At 42.3% G+C, this 20362-nt stretch overlaps 3 protein-coding genes across 4 annotated transcripts; 2 read left to right on the forward strand and 1 right to left on the reverse strand.

The window, feature by feature from the left end:
• Positions 1-3749: 3749 nt before the first annotated feature.
• LOC114803304 (potassium voltage-gated channel subfamily S member 3-like) lies at positions 3750-6458 on the reverse strand. Of its 2 annotated transcripts, none has more exons than XM_029002801.1 (3): positions 6321-6458; positions 5906-5965; positions 3750-5788 (listed from the first exon to the last, which is right to left on the reverse strand). In XM_029002801.1, the coding sequence occupies exon 3, from the start codon at positions 5779-5781 to the stop codon at positions 4303-4305; it is 1479 nt and encodes a 492-aa protein (XP_028858634.1). In that variant the 5' UTR covers positions 5782-5788; positions 5906-5965; positions 6321-6458; the 3' UTR covers positions 3750-4302. The 2 variants fall into 2 exon arrangements, with proteins under 2 accessions (XP_028858634.1, XP_028858633.1); XM_029002800.1 differs by having other exon boundaries at positions 3750-5791.
• Positions 6459-6959: 501 nt separating this feature from the next.
• Positions 6960-18880, forward strand: LOC114763713 (uncharacterized). Its single transcript, XM_028953468.1, has 23 exons — positions 6960-6993; positions 7074-7126; positions 7572-7664; positions 7739-7863; positions 7973-8095; positions 8210-8308; positions 8401-8565; positions 8640-8736; positions 11821-12041; positions 12147-12303; positions 12388-12596; positions 12762-12879; positions 15121-15311; positions 15399-15513; positions 15590-15759; positions 15832-15914; positions 15991-16175; positions 16250-16439; positions 16574-16712; positions 16818-16929; positions 17781-17905; positions 18125-18274; positions 18479-18880. The coding sequence occupies exons 1-21, from the start codon at positions 6971-6973 to the stop codon at positions 17816-17818; spliced, it is 2706 nt and encodes a 901-aa protein (XP_028809301.1). The 5' UTR covers positions 6960-6970; the 3' UTR covers positions 17819-17905; positions 18125-18274; positions 18479-18880.
• On the forward strand, positions 18869-20195 carry ttc32 (tetratricopeptide repeat domain 32). Its single transcript, XM_029002802.1, has 3 exons — positions 18869-19104; positions 19170-19336; positions 19880-20195. Exons 1-3 carry the CDS (start codon positions 18986-18988, stop codon positions 20005-20007), a joined length of 414 nt encoding a protein of 137 aa, XP_028858635.1. The 5' UTR covers positions 18869-18985; the 3' UTR covers positions 20008-20195.
• Positions 20196-20362: the final 167 nt, after the last annotated feature.

Here is a 20362-nt window from a genome sequence, read left to right on the forward strand (position 1 = left end):
TCATCAAACTGTCCTTGGATGATTGGGAGAAGTTGCAGTCGAAGGACGTTTTGGTTCCATTCTTTATTCATAGCTGTGTTCTTAGGTAAAAATGTGAGTGAGCCCACTCCCTTGGATGAGAAGCAGCCCTACACATGAATGGTCTCTGGATGCTTTACTGTTGGCACAAGACAGGACTGATGGTACCGCTCATCTTTTCTACTCCGGATTTTGGTGCTAGGTTAGTAGCAGCAATATCCTTGCCTGTGAAGCCCTTTTTATGCAACTCAATGATGACTGCACCATGGTTGACAGAGGAACAACAATGATTTCAAGCATCACCCTCCTTTTAATGCATCCAGTCTGCTATTCTAACTTAATCATCTTGACAGAATGATCTCCAGCCTCGTGCTAACCAGAGGATCACTGTGTTAACCAGATCAATGAAATAATCTCAGCAGTTCATTTTGTGGCAGGGCTGAAATGCAGTGGAAATGTTTTTTTGGGATTTAGTTTGCTTTCATGGTAAAGAGGGACTTTGCAATTCATATGATCACTCTTCATAACATTCTGGAGTATATGCAAATTAAATCAGAAGTAGCAAACTTTGTGAAAAACAGTATTAGCGTCATTCTCAAAACTGCCATGACTGATCAAGCAGAATTAAAATAACAATTGGTCAAGTCACTTGTTAGGAGTTCAAAGAAAAATTGCGCTGGACGGAGTCGCCAGTTTGCATTTAAATGTTCACCTTGTGCACTTGACACATTTAACAATAGAGAAATATACCCAAAGATGTAAACACTGTGACTGAATTTATGTCTTATTTCCAATTTCTTACCCCATTTATTTTATGCTGAAAGGTAAAGGTGAAGTAAAATACTGAAAGGTTTAGAATTTAATCATTTAGAATTTAGAAATTTAGTTAAAACAAATCAACCCTAAACCATATATCCTGTAAATGATAAGCGGTTGGATGTGTATTAGATCTGTGTTTGCAGGTTACAGCAAGAATTCTGGTTACTTCTCCCATTGGCCCCGGTCATTAGTGCGAGAGCCATCTCTCTGATTCAGCATGACACTATGTCGATCCGCCCTTGGCTCCTAACCGATACACAAATACATGATGGGTCCCCGCTGGTTGGTGCCCTGCGGGTTTCTGCAACCTTGAGTCCCAGACTCACACAGAGAGGAGAATCTGCTGGAACAGCGATCAGTAGGTTAACAAACCACACCAGACGACTGCTAACAGCTGCTTTCCTGGTATTTAGGGAAATAATTACACAAGCAGCAAACATACCCACTGTTCACAAATCAACATTTACTCCCTCCACATACAGTAACTCAGAATATACTTCACTATACATTTCTCATATCAAAAATATGAAATTAATATGCTCCTTAGGGACAGACTGAAAGACACCAAACAATTGTCCTATGTACTTTATGAGACAAAGCTGATGGAAAGCAGTTGTTCATGAAAGTAATGGGAATTGGCTTGTTGGGCTAAGAGCTCATTTGATGCCATGTCATTACCGACTCATTAGCCCACTCTGGCCACATCATAGAAAGTGGCATATTTATAGGCCCTTCTCTCCCCCACCCAAAATGCTCAGGAGAACACAGGAGGCTCCTTAGATCCTTATGCAGCTTTAGCTCATATAAAGTATTACAGTGCTAAACAATGCAATAATTCAAGGTTTATTATGAATAATGATTACACACACAATGATATGTGGCTATCAACCAGGGCCAGCCTAGGCATTATAGGCAAATGCTAAGGGCGCCATCCATCCAGGGGGAGCCACAAATGAAGGAAGAAAAAAAATTCCACTGAAACTAATTGATATTGATGTCTCTTGAATATGAAAAGAACAAGTCAACATGAATTAAAGTCTATTAAGCAGTAGTAGTATTAATAATAATGATACGTACATTTCCTATCAGCCCCCCTTGTCACGATCTGGTCCGAAATGGGGGTTACTCCGGTCCGGATCAGGATCCGTACCGGAGTTTAATTGTTGTCCTGTGTAATGTTCCCTAATCGTTTTCACCTGTGTTTAATTGTATAAAGCTGCCCTGTTCGTTTCTGTTCGCTGTCAGGTCTTTAAAGTTATGTTCCGTGTTCACCAGTGTCTACGTCTCGGATGTCTCCCCTGTCCTGTGATTCACCATTAAACCCCTGTTCCGTGATGTCAGGTGAAAGCGTCCTTCATTCCTCGTCACTCTTCGTCCTCCTCTCCGTTCACCCGCCGCGTCATGCCCGCATGGACGTGACACCCCTCCACCATTTACAAGGCATTGAGCATGACAGTCACTCTTTTAAGTCATTTGTCACTCCTGCCAATATTTCTCAGTCTGCGGCACAGTAGCACGAAAGCGCATGTCTGCGAAACGCATGTCTGTATGTACGATCCAATCAAAAAAAAAGAAAAAACTATCAGAAACTAGCAGTATTGTATCTGGCTAAAATGCAACACAACCACCATTGAAAAGGCATCCTGGAATTCTTCATGTAATTCTGCTACTTGTCATCTTCTGTTTTAATATTACAGTAAATTCAGAACTTGTTTGACACAAACAATGACAACTTGACTGCTGTTAGACAATGTTAACCAGATTATTAGCATCAGTTTTTCAATGCTGGGTGTCTAAACCTTTAAAGCCTGTTCACTGACAGCACCTGTTCCAAACAAGTAGACTCGCTCATATTTTGCTTTCACATGATGACTGACATTCTCACATTATAATCATCTCATTATAATTATAATCATAATTTTATTGATTTATCCCAGGGCGGTGGTGGTGGTGGTGGGGTTCAGTCGAATGTCACCATTACCTGTCTTCAAAATGTGAGAACTGCCGTCTAATTAGCCTTTACCTGCTACTTGGATCATTATTTGATGTGTCATCAAGGTCAAATTTATATTTTTTTGGATTTCTAAGTAATTTAAATGAACAATTGGCCAGACGTGTCAGCACGGTGCATGTGGAACAGTGTGGGGGACAATAGCTTGGTTAAGTTGGTGGATTCGATCCTTCCAATCACAAGTCTGCATCCCTAACTGCCACTGGGAAGTGACTTGGTTCTAACCCCACTTACTACCTGGGCAACATTTACATTTTTACATTTACGGCATTTATCAGACGCCCTTATCCAGAGCAACTTACAATCTTACAATGGTTCATAGGCGAGTGTGTTACCCACTAGGCTACTGCCACCCTTGGCAAGACACTACCTTACTCGTGGACAAACTTTAATTTTTACAAAACCAACATACTCTTTTAGAAACTAAATATTCTTCCAAAATATCAATAAAAAGTATGAAACAATAAAATATTTAAGAAAATCCCCTTTTTGTTCTATTGTTACCAGCCACTTCATACGTAAGCAGCTGACTATAAAACTCCCTCAACATTGCGGAAAGCAGGAACTTCTTGTGTTCAGCGTAGTAGACTAGACTAAATGAAAATGAAGGTAGTTACAACTGAAATGATGTCTTTCAAGATTATATAAAGATTCCATTCTCAATTACAAAAAAAAAAAAAAAAAAAACACTTTCCCAAGAAAAAACCCTCCATGCCAAGGGTACAGAGGCCTCTGTGTTGTGAGCCAGCATTTAAAAAAAGAGAAACATTGCAATTTGCTTCCATAAATCCAAACATTTATAAACGTTTAGTCCCTGCCAGTGCACTCATTTAGCAAAACACCTAATTCATTTTGCACAATTAAAACAAACACACATTCCCTCCGAGAGTCCATGCACAGACCTCTTAGTAAAAAGAAATATTTCATGCGCTGCAGCAGTTCTCGTTTTATTTGATTAACCCTGGGGAACATGCCACATGCCAGCATTAGCAATGCATCAGAGGAAGCCCCACCCCCTGCTACGTTGGTACAGTGTGCATCCATTCTAGTTCACATACAGGTGATAAAATAAATCAAAACCTGGGTATCACATCATTTCCATATCTCAGTTCTTTGCTCCCTATTTACTTACAGTATCTACTCAAGTACCATTAGGGCTGGGCAGTGCATCTGATGCATAGTTTATCATAAATAAAAACAGGTCCCGCCACACTAACAGCACGTATCGTACCAGCAGGACACACACACACACACACACTACACATACATTCCTGTGTGAATACGTGCAAAGTGCAGGATGTTCTCAGTCGCCTGTGACTAAGAGAAATATATAAATTAATGGATTAATTTGCTCTTTAGGTCATGTGCATATGACTTACATCTCAGTCCTGAGTTGAACATCAGTAAAGTGCAATCTTGGCTACTTGGCAAGCGAGCGAGGAGCGAGCAGCTCCTTATTTAGGCAGCATGCGAGAGTTGCCTTCGCAGACGTCCTGCAAGCTGGAGGCATCTGTCTCCTCTCCGTCACTACTCTCACTGCTCTTGTAGGAAATTCCTCCCATGAAAGGGTACAGGCTGTGAGCGTACAGGTCTCGGATGTTGTAGTACGGACTGTCCGGCGCCTTGTTGGCCAGAGCCAGTTTAGCCTCCATGGCTTTGTTCCTCTGGTAGTACTTGGAGAACTTATTGAAGATGATTGATATGGGCAAGGCGACGACCAACAGGCCACAAATGATGCAGAGGGTGGCCACGACCTTGCCTGTGGAAGTAATTGGACACGTGTCGCCATAGCCGACTGTTGTCATAGTGATGGTGGCCCACCACCATCCGACAGGGATGGTCCCAAGATCGGAATCTGCCTCATCCTTCTCCACAGAATAGATGAGGACGGAGAAGATGGAAATCCCTACAGACAGGAAGAGGATGAGGAGGCCAACCTCATGGTAGCTGTGCCGAACGGTGGCGCCCAGTGCCCTCAGCCCCACCGAGTGTCTGGCCAGCTTCAGGATTCGGAAAATCCTCATGAGGCGCAGGACCTGCACCACCCGACCCACGTTCTCCAGGTTCTCGTTCTCCTCATCATTCTCTTTGTCTGCTGTCTCTAAGGCCAGTGTGGCATAGTAGGGTAGGATTGATGCAAAGTCAATTACATTAAGTGGGTTGGCCAGAAACTTTTTTGGACAAGGGGCCACCGCCAGACGGATGGCAAATTCAGCTGAGAAGCAGATGATGCACACCACCTCCACGAGGGCCAGGACTGGGTCCTCAACAGGTCTATCACTGGCATCCACAATCTGGAACTCAGGCATGCTGTGCACACACATGGCCACAATTGATGTGAGCACCACGCTCAGCGAAGCCACCGCAATCACCTTGGACGGCAGCGAGTAGCTGGGGTCCTCCAATGTCAGCCAAACACACTGCCGAGCCTCCGAACACCACGTTCCCTTGAACTTCTCAAGGTCTTTGTCCATTGCTGAGAGCTCCTCAAAGGAGGAGTCAAAGCTTGGCTGCTGTTCGTCACTTCTTGTGTCCCACTCCCGGTCCTCAATGTACTCCTTCCTCTCCTGGTACCAGTTGCTGCAGCAGGGACCGAGATGCAGCTCCGGGATGCCCCAGTACTCTATCTCCTGGTTGAAGGAGAAGACGCACAGCTCCTCCATCACATGGATGTGGCCTGTGTGGTAGAAGTTGAGGACGCAGCGGAACACGCCAGGGTTCCTGTCAAAGTAGTACTCCTGCTCCACAAGGCTGTAGTCGTCGCAGAGCTCCAAGATGGCCTCCTCCGAGCGGCAGCCAAGCAGCCGGCCCAGCCGCGTCTGGGGGAAGCGCTGGAGGGTGCTCTGGCCCACCTGGTGTCTGAAGCCCCCCACGTTCAGCTTGATCAGATCCTCCTCATGGCCCTGCCTGTGTAGAATCTGCCCGTATACCATGGTGGTGCTGCTGGGTAGCAGGAAAACACCATGGTAAAAATTATACATTTGGAAAGTGTATTATATTTTATAATTCCTGTTATTATAAATGGATTTGTTATAAAGAGACATGCAAATCACTCACAGAGTTAAAGGCAAGTTGGCTGGATGCGTTGGAGCTGCTGGTCCTGCGGAGATCGGACTTCTGCAACAGGGCGTGACAGCCACGCCACAGTTGAAAAAGGTCTGATTAGAAACGACAGCGGCAACCAAAGTAGTTTCGCTGCTGGCACGGGCGGGTTTTTTTATATTCGTTTGCGTGGGTAAACTAAACGCGAGAAGTTACTACAAAGACCATAAATTAAAGGTTATAGCTCATCACTTCCGGAACTGCAGATGTATTTTCACTAGAAATAAAAGTGCAGAAGTCGTTCAGCACATATGTAGATATTAATGACACAGCGAAGGATAAAAGGGAAAAATATCTGTAGATGGATTAGATTGCCAAGGCGTTCTGGTAATAACTTTAAAAGGATGAAAATAAGAAGATTTTTACCCACCACAACCCACAGCATCGCGACACCGTTACCGGCTGCACAGCGGTCATACTGACCGCGGTCCTGCGGAGTCCCATCCACACACACACACACACACACACACACTCTCTCACATACATACACGCACGCACTCTCTCTCTCTCTCACACACACCCACTCTCTCTCTCTCTCACACACACACACACACACTCTCTCTCACATACACACTCTCTCTCTAACACACACACACACTCTCTCTCACATACATACACGCACGCACTCTCTCTCTCTCTCACACACACCCACTCTCTCTCTCTCTCACACACACACACACACACACACACACTCTCTCACATACACACTCTCTCTCTAACACACACACACTCTCTCTCTCACACAATGCATACACACACTCACACACACACACACACACACTCTCGCACACGCACTGCAGTCTACGAGGTTGTAACAGCGTAATTTCTTGACATTTTGAATGTTGATCTCGTAAAGAATGTATATACCAGTATGTACATTAAATAGGCTTGGGATGTAAGTCATGATGACGTGATCGCCTCGCACCTGCGCGGGTTGTAAGCCACGCCCACCAGCAGGCTGATTAGGCGCGCGCGCGCGCCGCCGCGTCTCTCCACTTCCGCCAGTGAACGTGCGGCAGGATGACGTCTTCTGCGTGCTCGTCGTAAGTTCCGCTGCTGTTCGGACCCTGGCCCATGGCTGCGGGTTTCGGATTTTAATTCGTTTCTGTCACTCGCCTTCCAGGACCATGTGGCTCCTTGTTCTATGTACACAAGCACGAATGGTGGCTTCTCAAAGTGAGCACATTATACCACAACATTGTTTGTAGTAATATTTATGTCATTTTTAGTACTTCTATTGTCCATATACTGCTCTTTTGTTCACTGTTAATATATTTAAATGCTTAAACAGTTTTAACCTTTCATTTTATTGATTAGTTTGTCTGAAAGTAGACCTGACTTCCGCTATTTCTATCCATGCATACATTCTGTTAAAGCTTGAAGAGATTTTCTCCTATATTAACTAACATTTATAGGATTTAAAATGCAAAATCCATAGCAAATTGCTGGTCCTGCGCTGACACGTTTATAATAATGCATGGTAACGGAGGTTACAAAATGTTAATATAATCTTATAAATTTATCTTAAGACCTGTTTAACCATTTCAGAAGTGATGTAACATCATTTGGAATAAATAATATTCAATAGATGAGTTTGATTAATTGCATTTCTTGTTAACAGCTGGCATCCGCACCGAATGCCTTGGAAATGTGATGCGTGTGAGCCTGGACCGTTCAGTTTTAGCAGGGAGACGCACAGAAATTGACGTCATCAGTGAGTATGACCCACTGCTTGTCATTGTATCGCGTCCTGATGTCACCCTCTCTTGTTCGTTTCTTTCACCCCAGATGGAACTCGCACCTTTCCCCTGACCCACGTTTTGGCTTCTCAGTGCGGTTATACGGTTCGACCGGACCCCTGGGGCAACATACAGATTTACGTGTCCCTTCAGAACTGCTACGCTGAGCAAGAGGTTTGGGCTCGTTTTTGCTCGCTTTCTTTATTTGAGGTTTAAAATGGACATGGGTGCCACCAGTTGCTCAAGAGTCATTACAGTGCCAGTTCTGTTTTTTGCTTTGTAGGAGCAGAAGATATTTCACTTGGGCTTACAGCTGAGAATGTATGAAGGCCACTTACCCCAAACCATAAAAACTGTGACCAAATCATGCAGCTATGACACCTGGGCTTCCCGTGAAATTCTCTGCGTTCAGAACTACATGGAGGGAATTTTTTATTTGAACTCCTGGTTTGGTTTTATTTTCAGGGTCTGTAAAGCAGTTTTATGTGATTAATAACTGACTTGTTGGACTTCATTTTAGGTGTCTCTGAGATTTAATCTTCCACATGTTGAGCTGTCAAAGCATAAAATTGCTGGAGGAAAGACTGATGGTGATGATGGACTCATTGCGGTTCCTATGGTATAAATCTTGCTTCAGTGTAATGCTTGTGTTGTGTGAGTTTGTTTGTGTGCTTATACTATGACTACCTTCACGTCCTCTCTCTGTGCCAGGCTCTTCGCTCCTTGCTCAGTCTCTGGAAAATTGTCTTCTACACTCCAACAGAGAGACCTATTCTTCCGGAGGAGCTCTTAGGCCTGGGCTATGGCTTTCAAGCTTCTCCCACCCAACTCATCATTAGGAGTCCATACAACACCGCGGAAGCCTACCCCCAGGATGTGAGCCAATTACAAAAAAAAATGGATTTATGTGGATTATTTCTTTGTTTCAATTTATTCAATGCATGTTACAGGTGGCTGGGGTTCCTATGCAAGTGTTTAAAAGTTCTCTGTTCTATAAGCACCTCTGGATGATGACCGTTGTGGATGCAGCAGCAGCTTGTCCCACAGGTGGGTGAGGTTAGGCCAGCACGTGTCGTACCGCCTCTGGTAACATAGCTGATCCTTATATTGAGTCTGATCAATATAATATTGTGTAAATGGTAGCTAATTATACTTTTGTCAGTTCACACATACTCTTTCAATAACAATGTCCTAAGTTTAATTAGGATATTATTGATACACTACGGAGGCCCCTAAGGGAAAAATCGTCGAGGTGGTAGAAAAGAAGCTAGTCATGTCCACTCCCTGGGCAGCCTTTCATGGCTGCCCACTGCTCACTATGGGTGACTGGTTTGCACATTTCATTATGTCACTGCAAGCTTGCGGTGTTTCACAATGACAATGACAATCACTTCACTTTCAGACTTTCAGAGACCTGCTGGATGTGAAGCATGAGGAAGTAGACATTATACAGTAATTAGCACGTTGATAGTGCATTCCTGTAATATTTAAATGTTTGTGGTGAATGTCACAAAGATACTTAATTTGCATGGGGACCGCATAGCGCAAACAGTCAGGAACCTAACAAGCTTATACCATTGTAGCTATATTACAGGAATGCATTACCAACATGCCAAGTACTTTTACAAGGTCCACTTCCTCGGACTTCACATCCGCCTGGGGCCAGGTCAGACTGCTTGAATTGTCACATGACCAGTTTTTTTTTCTTTTTTTTCTACCACTTTTCAGTCCCAAAAATGTTATACTACATGACACCACGTAATACATGAATACTCCCGAATTACTAGCCCCCTGTCCATTAAAATTGTGTACCGGGTCTGCTGTGGGATTTATTTAGTTATTTATTGCAAATTGTTCTAGATTGTCCAAATTGCATGGTTTCTGAGCATGGACATTCACTTTGAGTGCCCACCACAGATTCTCAGGTTTGAGGTCTGGGCTCGTTTTTGCGGGACACTCCAGGATCTTGGTTCTGGTATCCTTGAGGAACTGTTTAACTTATTTTGATGTAAGATTTGAGTCATTGTATTGTTTGACCTAAGCCTAGACTACGAGCAAATTTTTGCATATTCTCCCTCAAAATGTCAACATGATTTCATATCAAATGTTTCATGATTCCAAGAAGGCTCCCAGTATCCTGCTGCCAGGAACTTCAGGAAGGGTGTTCCTGGGGTTGGATGCCTCTTCTTTTCATAAGCAACATCCATGTGCCCAAACAGTTCCAGTTTAGTCCCATCAGACCAAAAGCACAAACTCCAAAACTCACCTTTACCTTTCAAATGTTCATGGGCAAACCTCAGTCAAGCTCTGATGTGCTGCTCTTTGAGTAAAGGGGTTCTTCTGGGATGATGGCCATGAAGCCCACAGCTATGAAGAAACATTGACTCCTGAAGAGGTTAGGTCTGCACTGGCAATTATGACTTTGACCATGAAAAATGACATTTGAATATGTATAAAATAGAGCATGTTTGTACAGTTATGTTGGCTGACAAAGTTCTATAGTGACATAAAGTGCACGTAGGACATAAACTGGGCTACATAAAGTGCAAACAGGACACCGGCAGTGCAAGATTAACATTTAACAAACATGTAGACAACAATGAGACAGGCAGCACTAAACTAGAGAAGTGATAAATGTGTGAAGTAAAACTAGTGCAAAATGGAACAGTGCAATAATAGATTAAGTTGTGTGTGTCTGTTCAGAGTGGAAAGTGTTCAGGTGTCTGACGGCCTGTGGGATGAAACTTTGGTACCTTTTTCCACATGGTAGGAGGGTGAAGAGTGCATGTGAGGGATGTGTAGCATCCTTCATAATTCTGGTGGCTTTCTGGATGTGTTGTAATTGTCCGTTATGGAGGGAAGAGAGACTCTGATCTTCTCCGCTTTCCTCACTATCTGCTGTAGGCTCTTGTAGTCTGATGTGATGTACCTAGTCAGAATGCTCTCAATGGTCCCTCTATAGAAGGTGGTGAGGATGGGTGGTGGGAGATAAGCTTTCCTCAGCCTCCGCAGGAAGTAAAGACACTGCTGGGCTATCTTGGTTGTTTAGGTAGTTTTGGGAGGACAGGAGAGGTTCTCCTCTAGATGAACACGGAGGAACTTTTTGTGTTCTTCACTATCTCCAGAGTTCCATCGATATTCTGTGGGGTGTGGAACCTCCCCTCTCTCTTTAAAAAGCTGTCATTGTCTGGCTCTAGTCAGTACAGGAATATCTTTACCATGAGCAATCAGAGGCAGGCCCTGCCCTTCACCATCTCTGATTTGTTTAGAACATGGATCTACTATGTGTCAGTTCGAGCCACATGGAATTTACGGCAACAATTTGTATCCGAACTGGTCATATCCCTGCACAATTCTGGTACAGAATTGCTGCCCTCTGTTTTCCACGATGTTTAGCGGTAAACTGGTTCGCGCTTTTTAAAATCTGCTCTTGTGCTCAGGCTGGGTCAGGCCTAACTATTTAGACCTGATTACAGCTCTACCAAAAAATACCCAATTGTTATGAAACAATGACTTTGTATTATTTTGATTTTATCTGCAAACCTGCAATTACACACTATACACCTTAAAGGCCAAAGTAAACGGTCATCTTAGTCATCTAAACTGGAACCCAAGACCTTGGGTTCCAGTTACAGTAATATACCTATTTACATAATTAAAGTGGGATAAATATTTAACAGAAATCCTGAGAATGAGAGAGTCATCCCAGAGACGGTGATGTGTAAAGTGCATTTCGGTCAGTTAACCGCCTGTGTTTGTGGAGGGCAGAGTTTAGCAGGTCTGATTGCTGGTATAGCATCTCTCCCTCTCACACACCTGAGTGGTGAACCAGGGCTTTTAATTGGTATTTCTGGATGGTTATATTTCTCTATGCACTTACAGAAGTAGTAAATCACAGATTCAGCAAACTCGTCCAGGTCCAAGAATCCATTTTGCTTCTTTGTGTATGGGGGCATGGTCTGATGAGCCCATTTGTGGTTGTAAAGCTGCTTTGTAGGCCCTGCCCACGTTGGTGCAAACTTGATCCAGACAGTTCTCTCCACCCCTCTGGTTGCAAAATATATATAGAGTTCCATCTTAGAAACCCTATATTTGAAGATTCTATTTCAAATTGGTTCCATTTTGTCCCAGGTGGTGCTGTATTCACAGAGACCCTAATTACCTGGCGTGTACCTCGCCACATCTTCCTCCTGTTGTCTTCACACACCTCTGAAATGATTGAACTGCACATGGGAATCAATGGTAGACGACTTGACCAGTATGAAATGCTGGCTAAAAATTACACCATGTCTGTCACAGAGGCTCACATTGTGATTACCATACCAGTCGGATCTCCTGATGGATGCCACAAGGTTGGTCAGAGCAAAAAAAAAAAATTGTTTGATTCAAATGCAATGATATTAAGACTGATTTAAGTTAAATTGATTTTTATATTTTAAAAAATATTTCCTCCCCAGAGTTACACTTTCAATGACACTTACTATGTCGAATACAGCATTGAGCCAATGCTTGAGATACTGTGGAGAGAAAGTCCTCATCCTCATGAAACAAAATACAAAGTTATCTTTCCAATCACCACTCCACAATTTGCCAACCCTCCCAGACTGAATGATTGTAAGTAAATATAAACGAAAATAGATTCTCTTCAATAACAGTTCTAAATTACAGTATGATTCTTCTCTTTTAATCATGCCACAGACACTGTTCCTGAAAACCGAGTGTTTACAGTGCAGTTGAGCACGTTCCTCCATGATGTGGAGCTGGTCAATATCACTTTTCAGAATGCACTGTTGACCGTGGCTGAGGCGAATGAGCGAGGTTTTAATGTCCAGGAACAGTGGTTCTCCAATGGCTCCAAGGCCTTTAACCTGCAAGTCCCATTTTCTGACTCCGCTGTGTTACGGAGTGTAAGTCTCTCACAGAGTCACAACTAATGTTTAGACCTCTTCATCTTAAAGAATCTTTTACTTTCACCAAAATGTTATGTTCCTACTGAATTGTGGAATGAAAAGACCAAACACCTTTGCTTCTTTGCTTTTGTAATGAATTCTATATTTATTTCCCCTCTAAAGAACCCAAGTCTGGAGTCCACCACCTACTCGCTGTCTCTTGTTTATGGATTTCTTATTTTTCCTGAGCTGGCCACGTTTTCACACAAAGAAAGCGTGACCGCTACACTCAAAGACATTGGTAATTCCTTAACCCGTAGTCACTTTAGTTCTGTCTAAATATTTGAAGTTTGCTGAATGTGTGGTGCCCAGATTTTAACATTTTTATAAGCAATTAAATTTTTCAAATCGTTTCCGTATCCACCATATGTTTAGGCTACATTCTCACATTTATGTAAATTTGATACAATATTTAATGTATCAATTTAACTTTCCTTGGGACATGACTGAAGATGTGAGAATTAGGTGCAATGTAAAGTAGTATTAGCTGTAGTGTACAGCTTGTTTAAGAGTGGAAGAGGATCCCAACCTGGGAAGTTCTAGGGAACTCCACAGAAGCCATATTTTGGACATTTTCACTTTGGGCTGTGTTTAGTTATTTTGAGGGGACCACAAGTTTACTCGGCGAGGACCAAATTCTCTCCAGCCATAAGAGCAGCAAAGCGTCCACACGGGCAGAAAATCCACAGCCACTTCCAGGACACTGGTGACTTGCTGCGCATGTGGCAGGGCATCCAGGCCATCACTAACTACAAGACTAAAACGTCAACCTGTGAGTGTGACCCCTCCCTACCAGGTGCGCTGAATGACTTCACACGATTTGACACACAGAACAATGTGACTGTGAGGAAATCCAGTGATCAGGTGCTGTGTCTAACCACGGCGGATGTGAGGGAAACCTCTTCACAGAGTTAACTCATGAAAGGCTGCTGGACCAGACAAAATGCCTGGAAGATACTCAGAGAATGTGTAGACCAGCTGGCAGATGTTCTCACAGACATCTTCAACATCTCACTGAGCACCGGCATCATTCCAACGTGTCTCAAGGCCACCACCATCGTGCCCGTGCCGAAGAAGTCTTCAGTGTCGTGTTTTAATGACTACTGTCCTGTTGCACTTACACCATCATGATTAATTGCTTTGAGAGGCTGGTCATGAAACATATGAAGACCCTGCTGCCCTCCAGCATCTCCAGCACCACCACACTGAACAACAGTCCAATGCTGTTCACCCTGTTGACCCACGACTGTCAAACGATGCACAGCTCCAACCACATAATCAAGTTTGCAGATGACACGACTGTGGTGGGTCTCATGAGCAAGAACGATTAGTCAGCATACAGAGAGGAGGTGCAACGACTGACAGACTGGTGTAAGGTCAATCTGTTTCTGAACATGGACAAAACTAAGGAGATTACTGTTGACTTCAGAAGACAATGGAGGGACCACTCTCCACTGAACATCAATGGTTCTTGTGTGGAGATAGTCAAGAAGTTCCTCTGTGTTCATTTAGAGGAGAACCTCTCCTGGAAGCTGAGGAAAGTCCATCTCCCACCCCTCATCCTCATCACCTTCTATATGGGACCATTGAGAGCATTCTGACTAGATGCATCACTGTCTGGTTTGGGAACTGCAACATGTCAGACCGCAAGACCCTACAGCAGACCGTGAACCAGCTGAGAAGATCAGCGGAATCTTTCTTCCCTCCATAATGGACATTTACCACACATGATGCATCAGGAAAGCCACCAGCATTGTGAAGGAATCTACACACCCCTCACATGCACTCTTCACCCTCCTACCATCTGGAAAAAGGTACAAAGCATCCAGGCCCTCACTGACAGACTCTGCAATAGCTTCATCCCACAAGCCATCAGACACCTGAACACTCAGGGACTCATCCATCTGGACTGACACACACACACACACACACACACACACGCACTACCTCTGTTATATTGTATGATTATCTATCTGTAATATCATTCATGCATCGTTCCATTTTGCACAGCAATATTTGCACTATTTTACTACTAACATTTATTATTCATTTCACTTGTTTAGTGCTGTCTGTCTCATTGTCTACATGTTTTTTTGTTAAATGTTATTCTTGCACTGCCTGTCTTCCCAGTTTGTTGATGTCACACACATGCACTTTGTCAGTATGAAACAGTCTTAATTGTTCAAATATTACATGTAGCACCAGGTTCCGGAGAAACCTTATTTCAGTTCACTATGTACTGTGTACATGTATATAGCTGAAATCGCAATAAAGCTTAAATAAAACGTCCAACTTCTACTCTTACTACTGTACGCTGTTACAGAAGCATATCTTCAGTGTTGTCCCAAGGAACAATATCATGAAATATTTACAATATGTACTCACTTTTGATGCTGTATAAGAAAACAGTAGCAGTCGTAGTAAATTACTGATCTATGCATTTTTGTGCCATATTTATTTTTCTGTCCCTCTTCCTTTTCAGTTCTTCCAAAGGTCAATGGCACATGTCAGCAGAACAGCTTCAATATTATAATTAAATATGGAAACCAGGGCCACAATTTTCTTACTTGGGTTGGCAAAAGCCCTCTTACTGCTGAACAATTCAGCTTCCATGAAAACGGAACTCATTTTGCCATCATGGTGCCCTTTGATGCTCCTAGTGTGGCTTTTGAGGTACCGTAGGAGTTCCTATTCCTTTCAAGTCTAATGATAGATTTGGAGTTGCAAAATCTAAGATCCAGCGATGTTATTTGTACTCAGGCTATTAAACCAGCAGCTATCAAAGCTAGACTTGATTTGATTCTCCGAGATCCTATAAACAACTGGAACATCTCAGTGTTTTCACTGGCTTGCAACTTCCCTTTGACAATGGCTGGTGAGAATGACATGGTTGTGGTTTTTGTGCATCAAAATGTACTTGTTCATGTTTCATCTAATGTCTCCTTCACCAGAATGTTTCCCTAATGGAACCATGGGAGTGTTGGCTGTGAAGCTGGAGTCTGTGCCTAGTCTGAGTCCGAGTCAGCTGACCTTGACTGACCCGTCTTGCAAGCCTCTATTCAGCACTAGCCAATTTGCTTATTTCTCCTTCAGTGTAAACTCCTGTGGGACCACTAGAAGGGTGTGCAAGGATTACATGTTTTATGTTTCTATTGTTTTTAGCATATTTTTAACTTTAATTTTGTTTGGAAAGTTTTTAGATGGTGTCATGATGTATGCGAATGAAGTTTCCTTGAAAACAGGAGCACATTTAAGAACTGAAGAACCTGAATATCTGTAAGGATCTGTGACTTTCCTTTTTATTAATTTTGCTGTGTGTATGCCCACTCATAAACCTCTCCAAATCCCATAGGTTAACACTCTCTTGCACCTACACAGTCAAGTCTAATGGCACTTTAGGGTTCTTCACTACCGGTTTAACTACACGTTTCCCCGTGCCCCCATCCGGTCTGCATCAGTGCAACGAATTTCAAATGGACACGCCCATCGCAGAGTTCAACTCTGGGGAACTTCCTGTTCGTATGAAACTCTTTCAGGGTGAGTTTTTAAATTTGTCAAGCTTTAGTCTTCATTTTCTTCCTAAATAACTTTTCTATCGCCCCTTCTCACAGATAAGACCTACAGCAGATTTTTCCTCAAGGAGTCATTCCCCTTGCAGGTTTTTTTGAAGCAGCCTCTGTACTTTGAAGTGGAGCTGATGGAATCTACAGATCCGCGGGTAGAGCTTATTTTAGATAATTGCTGGGCCACTATGAATGAAGCCCGGGAAGCCATGGCCAGATGGGACATCATAGTTAACAGGTATCTTCTTGTACAGATGGTAACTTCAGTTTTATATCAAGTCCTAGTGTGTTCATACGTGGTTATAAGTCTGTATAAACACAGGAAACAGTTACAATCCATTGTGTCTGTATATCTCTGAACTCTCATCTAAGCTGTGAGAACCTGGAAGACTTGGACCACACAGTCTTCCACCCGGTGGTGGCAGACCATAGGGTGCAGTTTCCTGGTCACTACAAGAGATTTGAAGTGAGGATGTTCTCTTTCATTGAAGATCAAGTTTTGCGAGCTCAGGTATACTTTGAAAGTCAGTTGTTCTTTCTTATTAAAAGAGTTTTAACAAACATGTCTTCTCCATGTGTAAACACCAGAAGTATGAATCCTGCCTTTTTCACCCAGGTCTTTTTCCATTGTGATGTTTTACTATGCAACTCAAACGGTCTTCTGGATGAAGTTTGTAATGGCCAGTGTAGTAAACGACAGCGCATGCAACAAGAAGGCCTGAATAGAGGTATTTGGCAATAGAATAAATGTTATGTTGTAATGCTATACTGCTGACACAATGTTTTCCTCCATTTGCGGATTTAGTTCATCATGGGCCACTCCCACCACATAGACAGAGTTTACGGTTACATTAAGCTGTGTACTGAAATAAACTTTTAAACCCTTGTCCAAGCCGAGTAGGGTTTTCTTTTTTTTGGAAAAAGAATCTAATTAATGAAAGCACAAATGGTAAAATATTTAAATTCCCCCCCCCCAAAAAAATCACTAAGTCCTTATTAATGGAATATGAAGAGTTAAATACAATGCACCCAATAAGACAACCCAGCCATTTTAAGGCAAGCCACAACAATGCTTAATAAATGACAACCATTTTTGTCACCATGGTTGATGTTTGCATTGAACTCAGTTGACTGTGATTAGAAATGCCAGAACTTCTGCATCTGAGGTTTAGTTAAGTGACACAAAGTGATGCACAAAAAAAAAAACTTGTGAAAAATTGTGAAGGCCAATATTAGGAGCTGCTCAAATACTTATAATACACATGTGGTGTGTTACATGTGACATCACTTTCACTTCACTTTCAAGTCATCGGCTTATAAAAAAAGACTGAAACCACCAAATGAAGTGAGCAGCTCACGCTCCACCCTAACAGTCTGGTTCAAATCACCCACCAAATGGGACAAATACACTGCAATGGCCTGTAAGACCTGCCACCCTAACCCTCCTTCTTTCCTTCCTAAATGTGATCACATTTAGTTCATTTTAGACAGTACAGTGCAGGAGCCTAAATTAAGTTTAATTTAAGTGGAATAAGTAATAGTAATAAGGGACTTTTGCTGTTCTTTTTTGATATGGCAGCTGGAGAAGGAAACAGAGTGGAGAGAAGCAGTTTCTGAGAGTGATTTTAAAGTGGACATAAGGAGAGAATCTTCAGGGAGCATCAAGCTAAACTCCAACAGAAAACAGGAATCTATACACATTATGTGGGCATAAAAATGGAAACACTGAAAAATTGATAAAACACAGAGCCAAATATCTGAATTTACAATTGTTGTTGCATAGATTGATATATATATATATATATATGATTATTGGTTCTGTAACCCCCTCCCTGCCTTGCACACAAGAATTTCACTCATATGCACTGTACTGTGTATTGGTGTTATATGATGTGACAATAAAACCACTTTTTTTTTATGTAGGCTCAGTAAGCCATGACAGGAACATAGAGGAGCAATGATTTCTAACCTGTGGCCCACTGCCTGATACACGACGCATTTGGTGAAAAATATCAGCAATATATTTAATGAATGTAATGGCTGCAAGTATGGAAGCCAATGAAGGATAATATTGTAAGTACAGATAAGGATGTCTGATAAATGCTGTAAATGGCTGAGGGGTGGCTGAGACTTGTTTGTTATATCAACAGCCTCGAATATTGGCAAACCTTTGGTTTCTGTCAAAACAAATTACTTAATGAAATGCGGGTCACGTCTAACATGTTTCTTAATTTTTAAATAATTGAATTAATTACTTAATTATGTATCATGTTCTAGACACTGATCATCTGGTCCCACCATCATCTGGCAACTATGCACAACCAGAAGTACCATTGAAGGAAAAAAAGCCCCAGATCATGATGGACCTTCCTCCACTGTGCTGTGTAGAATCAGTGGAATCTGCTTCTCAATCACATTGGAAACAATCAGCATTGTTCTCATCATAAAATAAAACCTTCTCCTCCTCCTCTTTGGGTCCCCCTTGCAAAGCCTGAACAGGCTTTGAAAGGAGATGTGGCGTGAGAGGAGATGTGGCCTTTTGACGCCGTTTTTTGTTCTTCAAGCCCCTTTGCAAATGCTGTGTTCAGGCGAGTTCAGGAGCCTTCATTTGAAACCAGCCAGTCTGCAGTTAAACTCCCGGCCGCTAGGGGTCACTAATACAACAACAACACGACGATACCAGCAAAAAGTTCACAGTCGAAGAAACTGAACGAGCTGACCTACGAGGCAGCGTTCGAGTTAATAGAATCATTATCATGAAATGCGAGAATTATTCCAGAAAAAATGGAGAAGGAAGCTGAGGACATACTGCAACAAGCGCATGTGGAATTTGGTCAGAAGAACTTCACTCGGGCCGAGGCGCTCTACTCTCGATTCATCAGCGCCTGCGCCGCACAGCCGAGGTAACTGTATTAATGTACTTCCTCTCATACATCAAAAGATGTATAACATCTGGTTTCTGTTTTAGAAAGTGTGATGCTGGAGACCTGTCCGTCGCCTTGAATAATCGCGGCCAGATAAAGTACTTGAGAGTTGATTTTTACGAGGCGATGGAGGACCACACCGCTGCCGTCGAGGCGGATGGTGAATTTGAAGTTCCGTACTACAACAGAGGACTAATACTCTACAGACTGGGTAATAAAAATAATACACATTCTGTACTACAACATAGGACTAATACTCTACCTACCGTGTAATAAAAATAATACACATTCTGTACTACAACATAGGACTGATACTCTACCTACCGTGTAATAAAAAGAATGCAAGTTCTGTACTACAACAAAGGAATGATTCTCAATAGACTGGGTAATAAAAAATAATACAAGTTCTGTACTACAACAAAGGACTTAGACTCTACTGACCGTGTGATAAAAATAATACAATTCCGTACTACGGCAGAGGACTGATACTCTACAGACCGGGTAATAAAAATAACACAAGTTCCGTACTACAACGGAGGACTGATTCTCAACAGACTGGGTAATAAAAATAATACAAGTTCTGTACTACGATGGAGGACTGATTCTCAACAGACTGGGTAATAAAAATAATACAAGTTCTGTACTACGACGGAGGACTGATACTCTACAGACCGGTTAATAAATAATGGGGTAACTAGATTTTACCTGGATTAAAAAGAGGCCAATTTAAATGTTGTACATGTTTTATTTTTAGGTTTCTTTGAAGATGCTGAGCGGGACTTCAAGAAAGCTCTGGAACTGAATGTCAACTTTGAAGATGCCAAACTGAGTCTACAACAAACAATAAAGGACAAAGAAGAAAAGATGAATAGGGGATATTAATTTTCCCTCAATAACTATGTACTTATTGTGTTGACAGATAAATTTACATGTGTACATTTATTGTATGATGATAATGTTGTCGCAAATGTAGTTTTGCTAATTTGTTAAGAATATTTACTGGATGGTTTATTCAGTATAATTAGTATGTTGTAATATTTAAAATAAAAACAGATTCAAGCTCCCTTAAAGGTCCCCTATTATGAAAATGTCCCTTCTCTCCTCCTCATCCTGCCTCTCTCCTCATTAGCATTTTAAGATACAGAAATCGAAACGGTGCGTCCTGGGGAAATCTCATTGTGGGACAGGATCAAACTGGCTGCAATTCTGCATCATGGCAGAGTTTCAGAACAAGACT

Source organism: Denticeps clupeoides, chromosome 14 (genome assembly GCF_900700375.1).
Source record: "Denticeps clupeoides chromosome 14, fDenClu1.1, whole genome shotgun sequence".
In the NCBI taxonomy this organism is placed as follows: domain Eukaryota; kingdom Metazoa; phylum Chordata; class Actinopteri; order Clupeiformes; family Denticipitidae; genus Denticeps; species Denticeps clupeoides.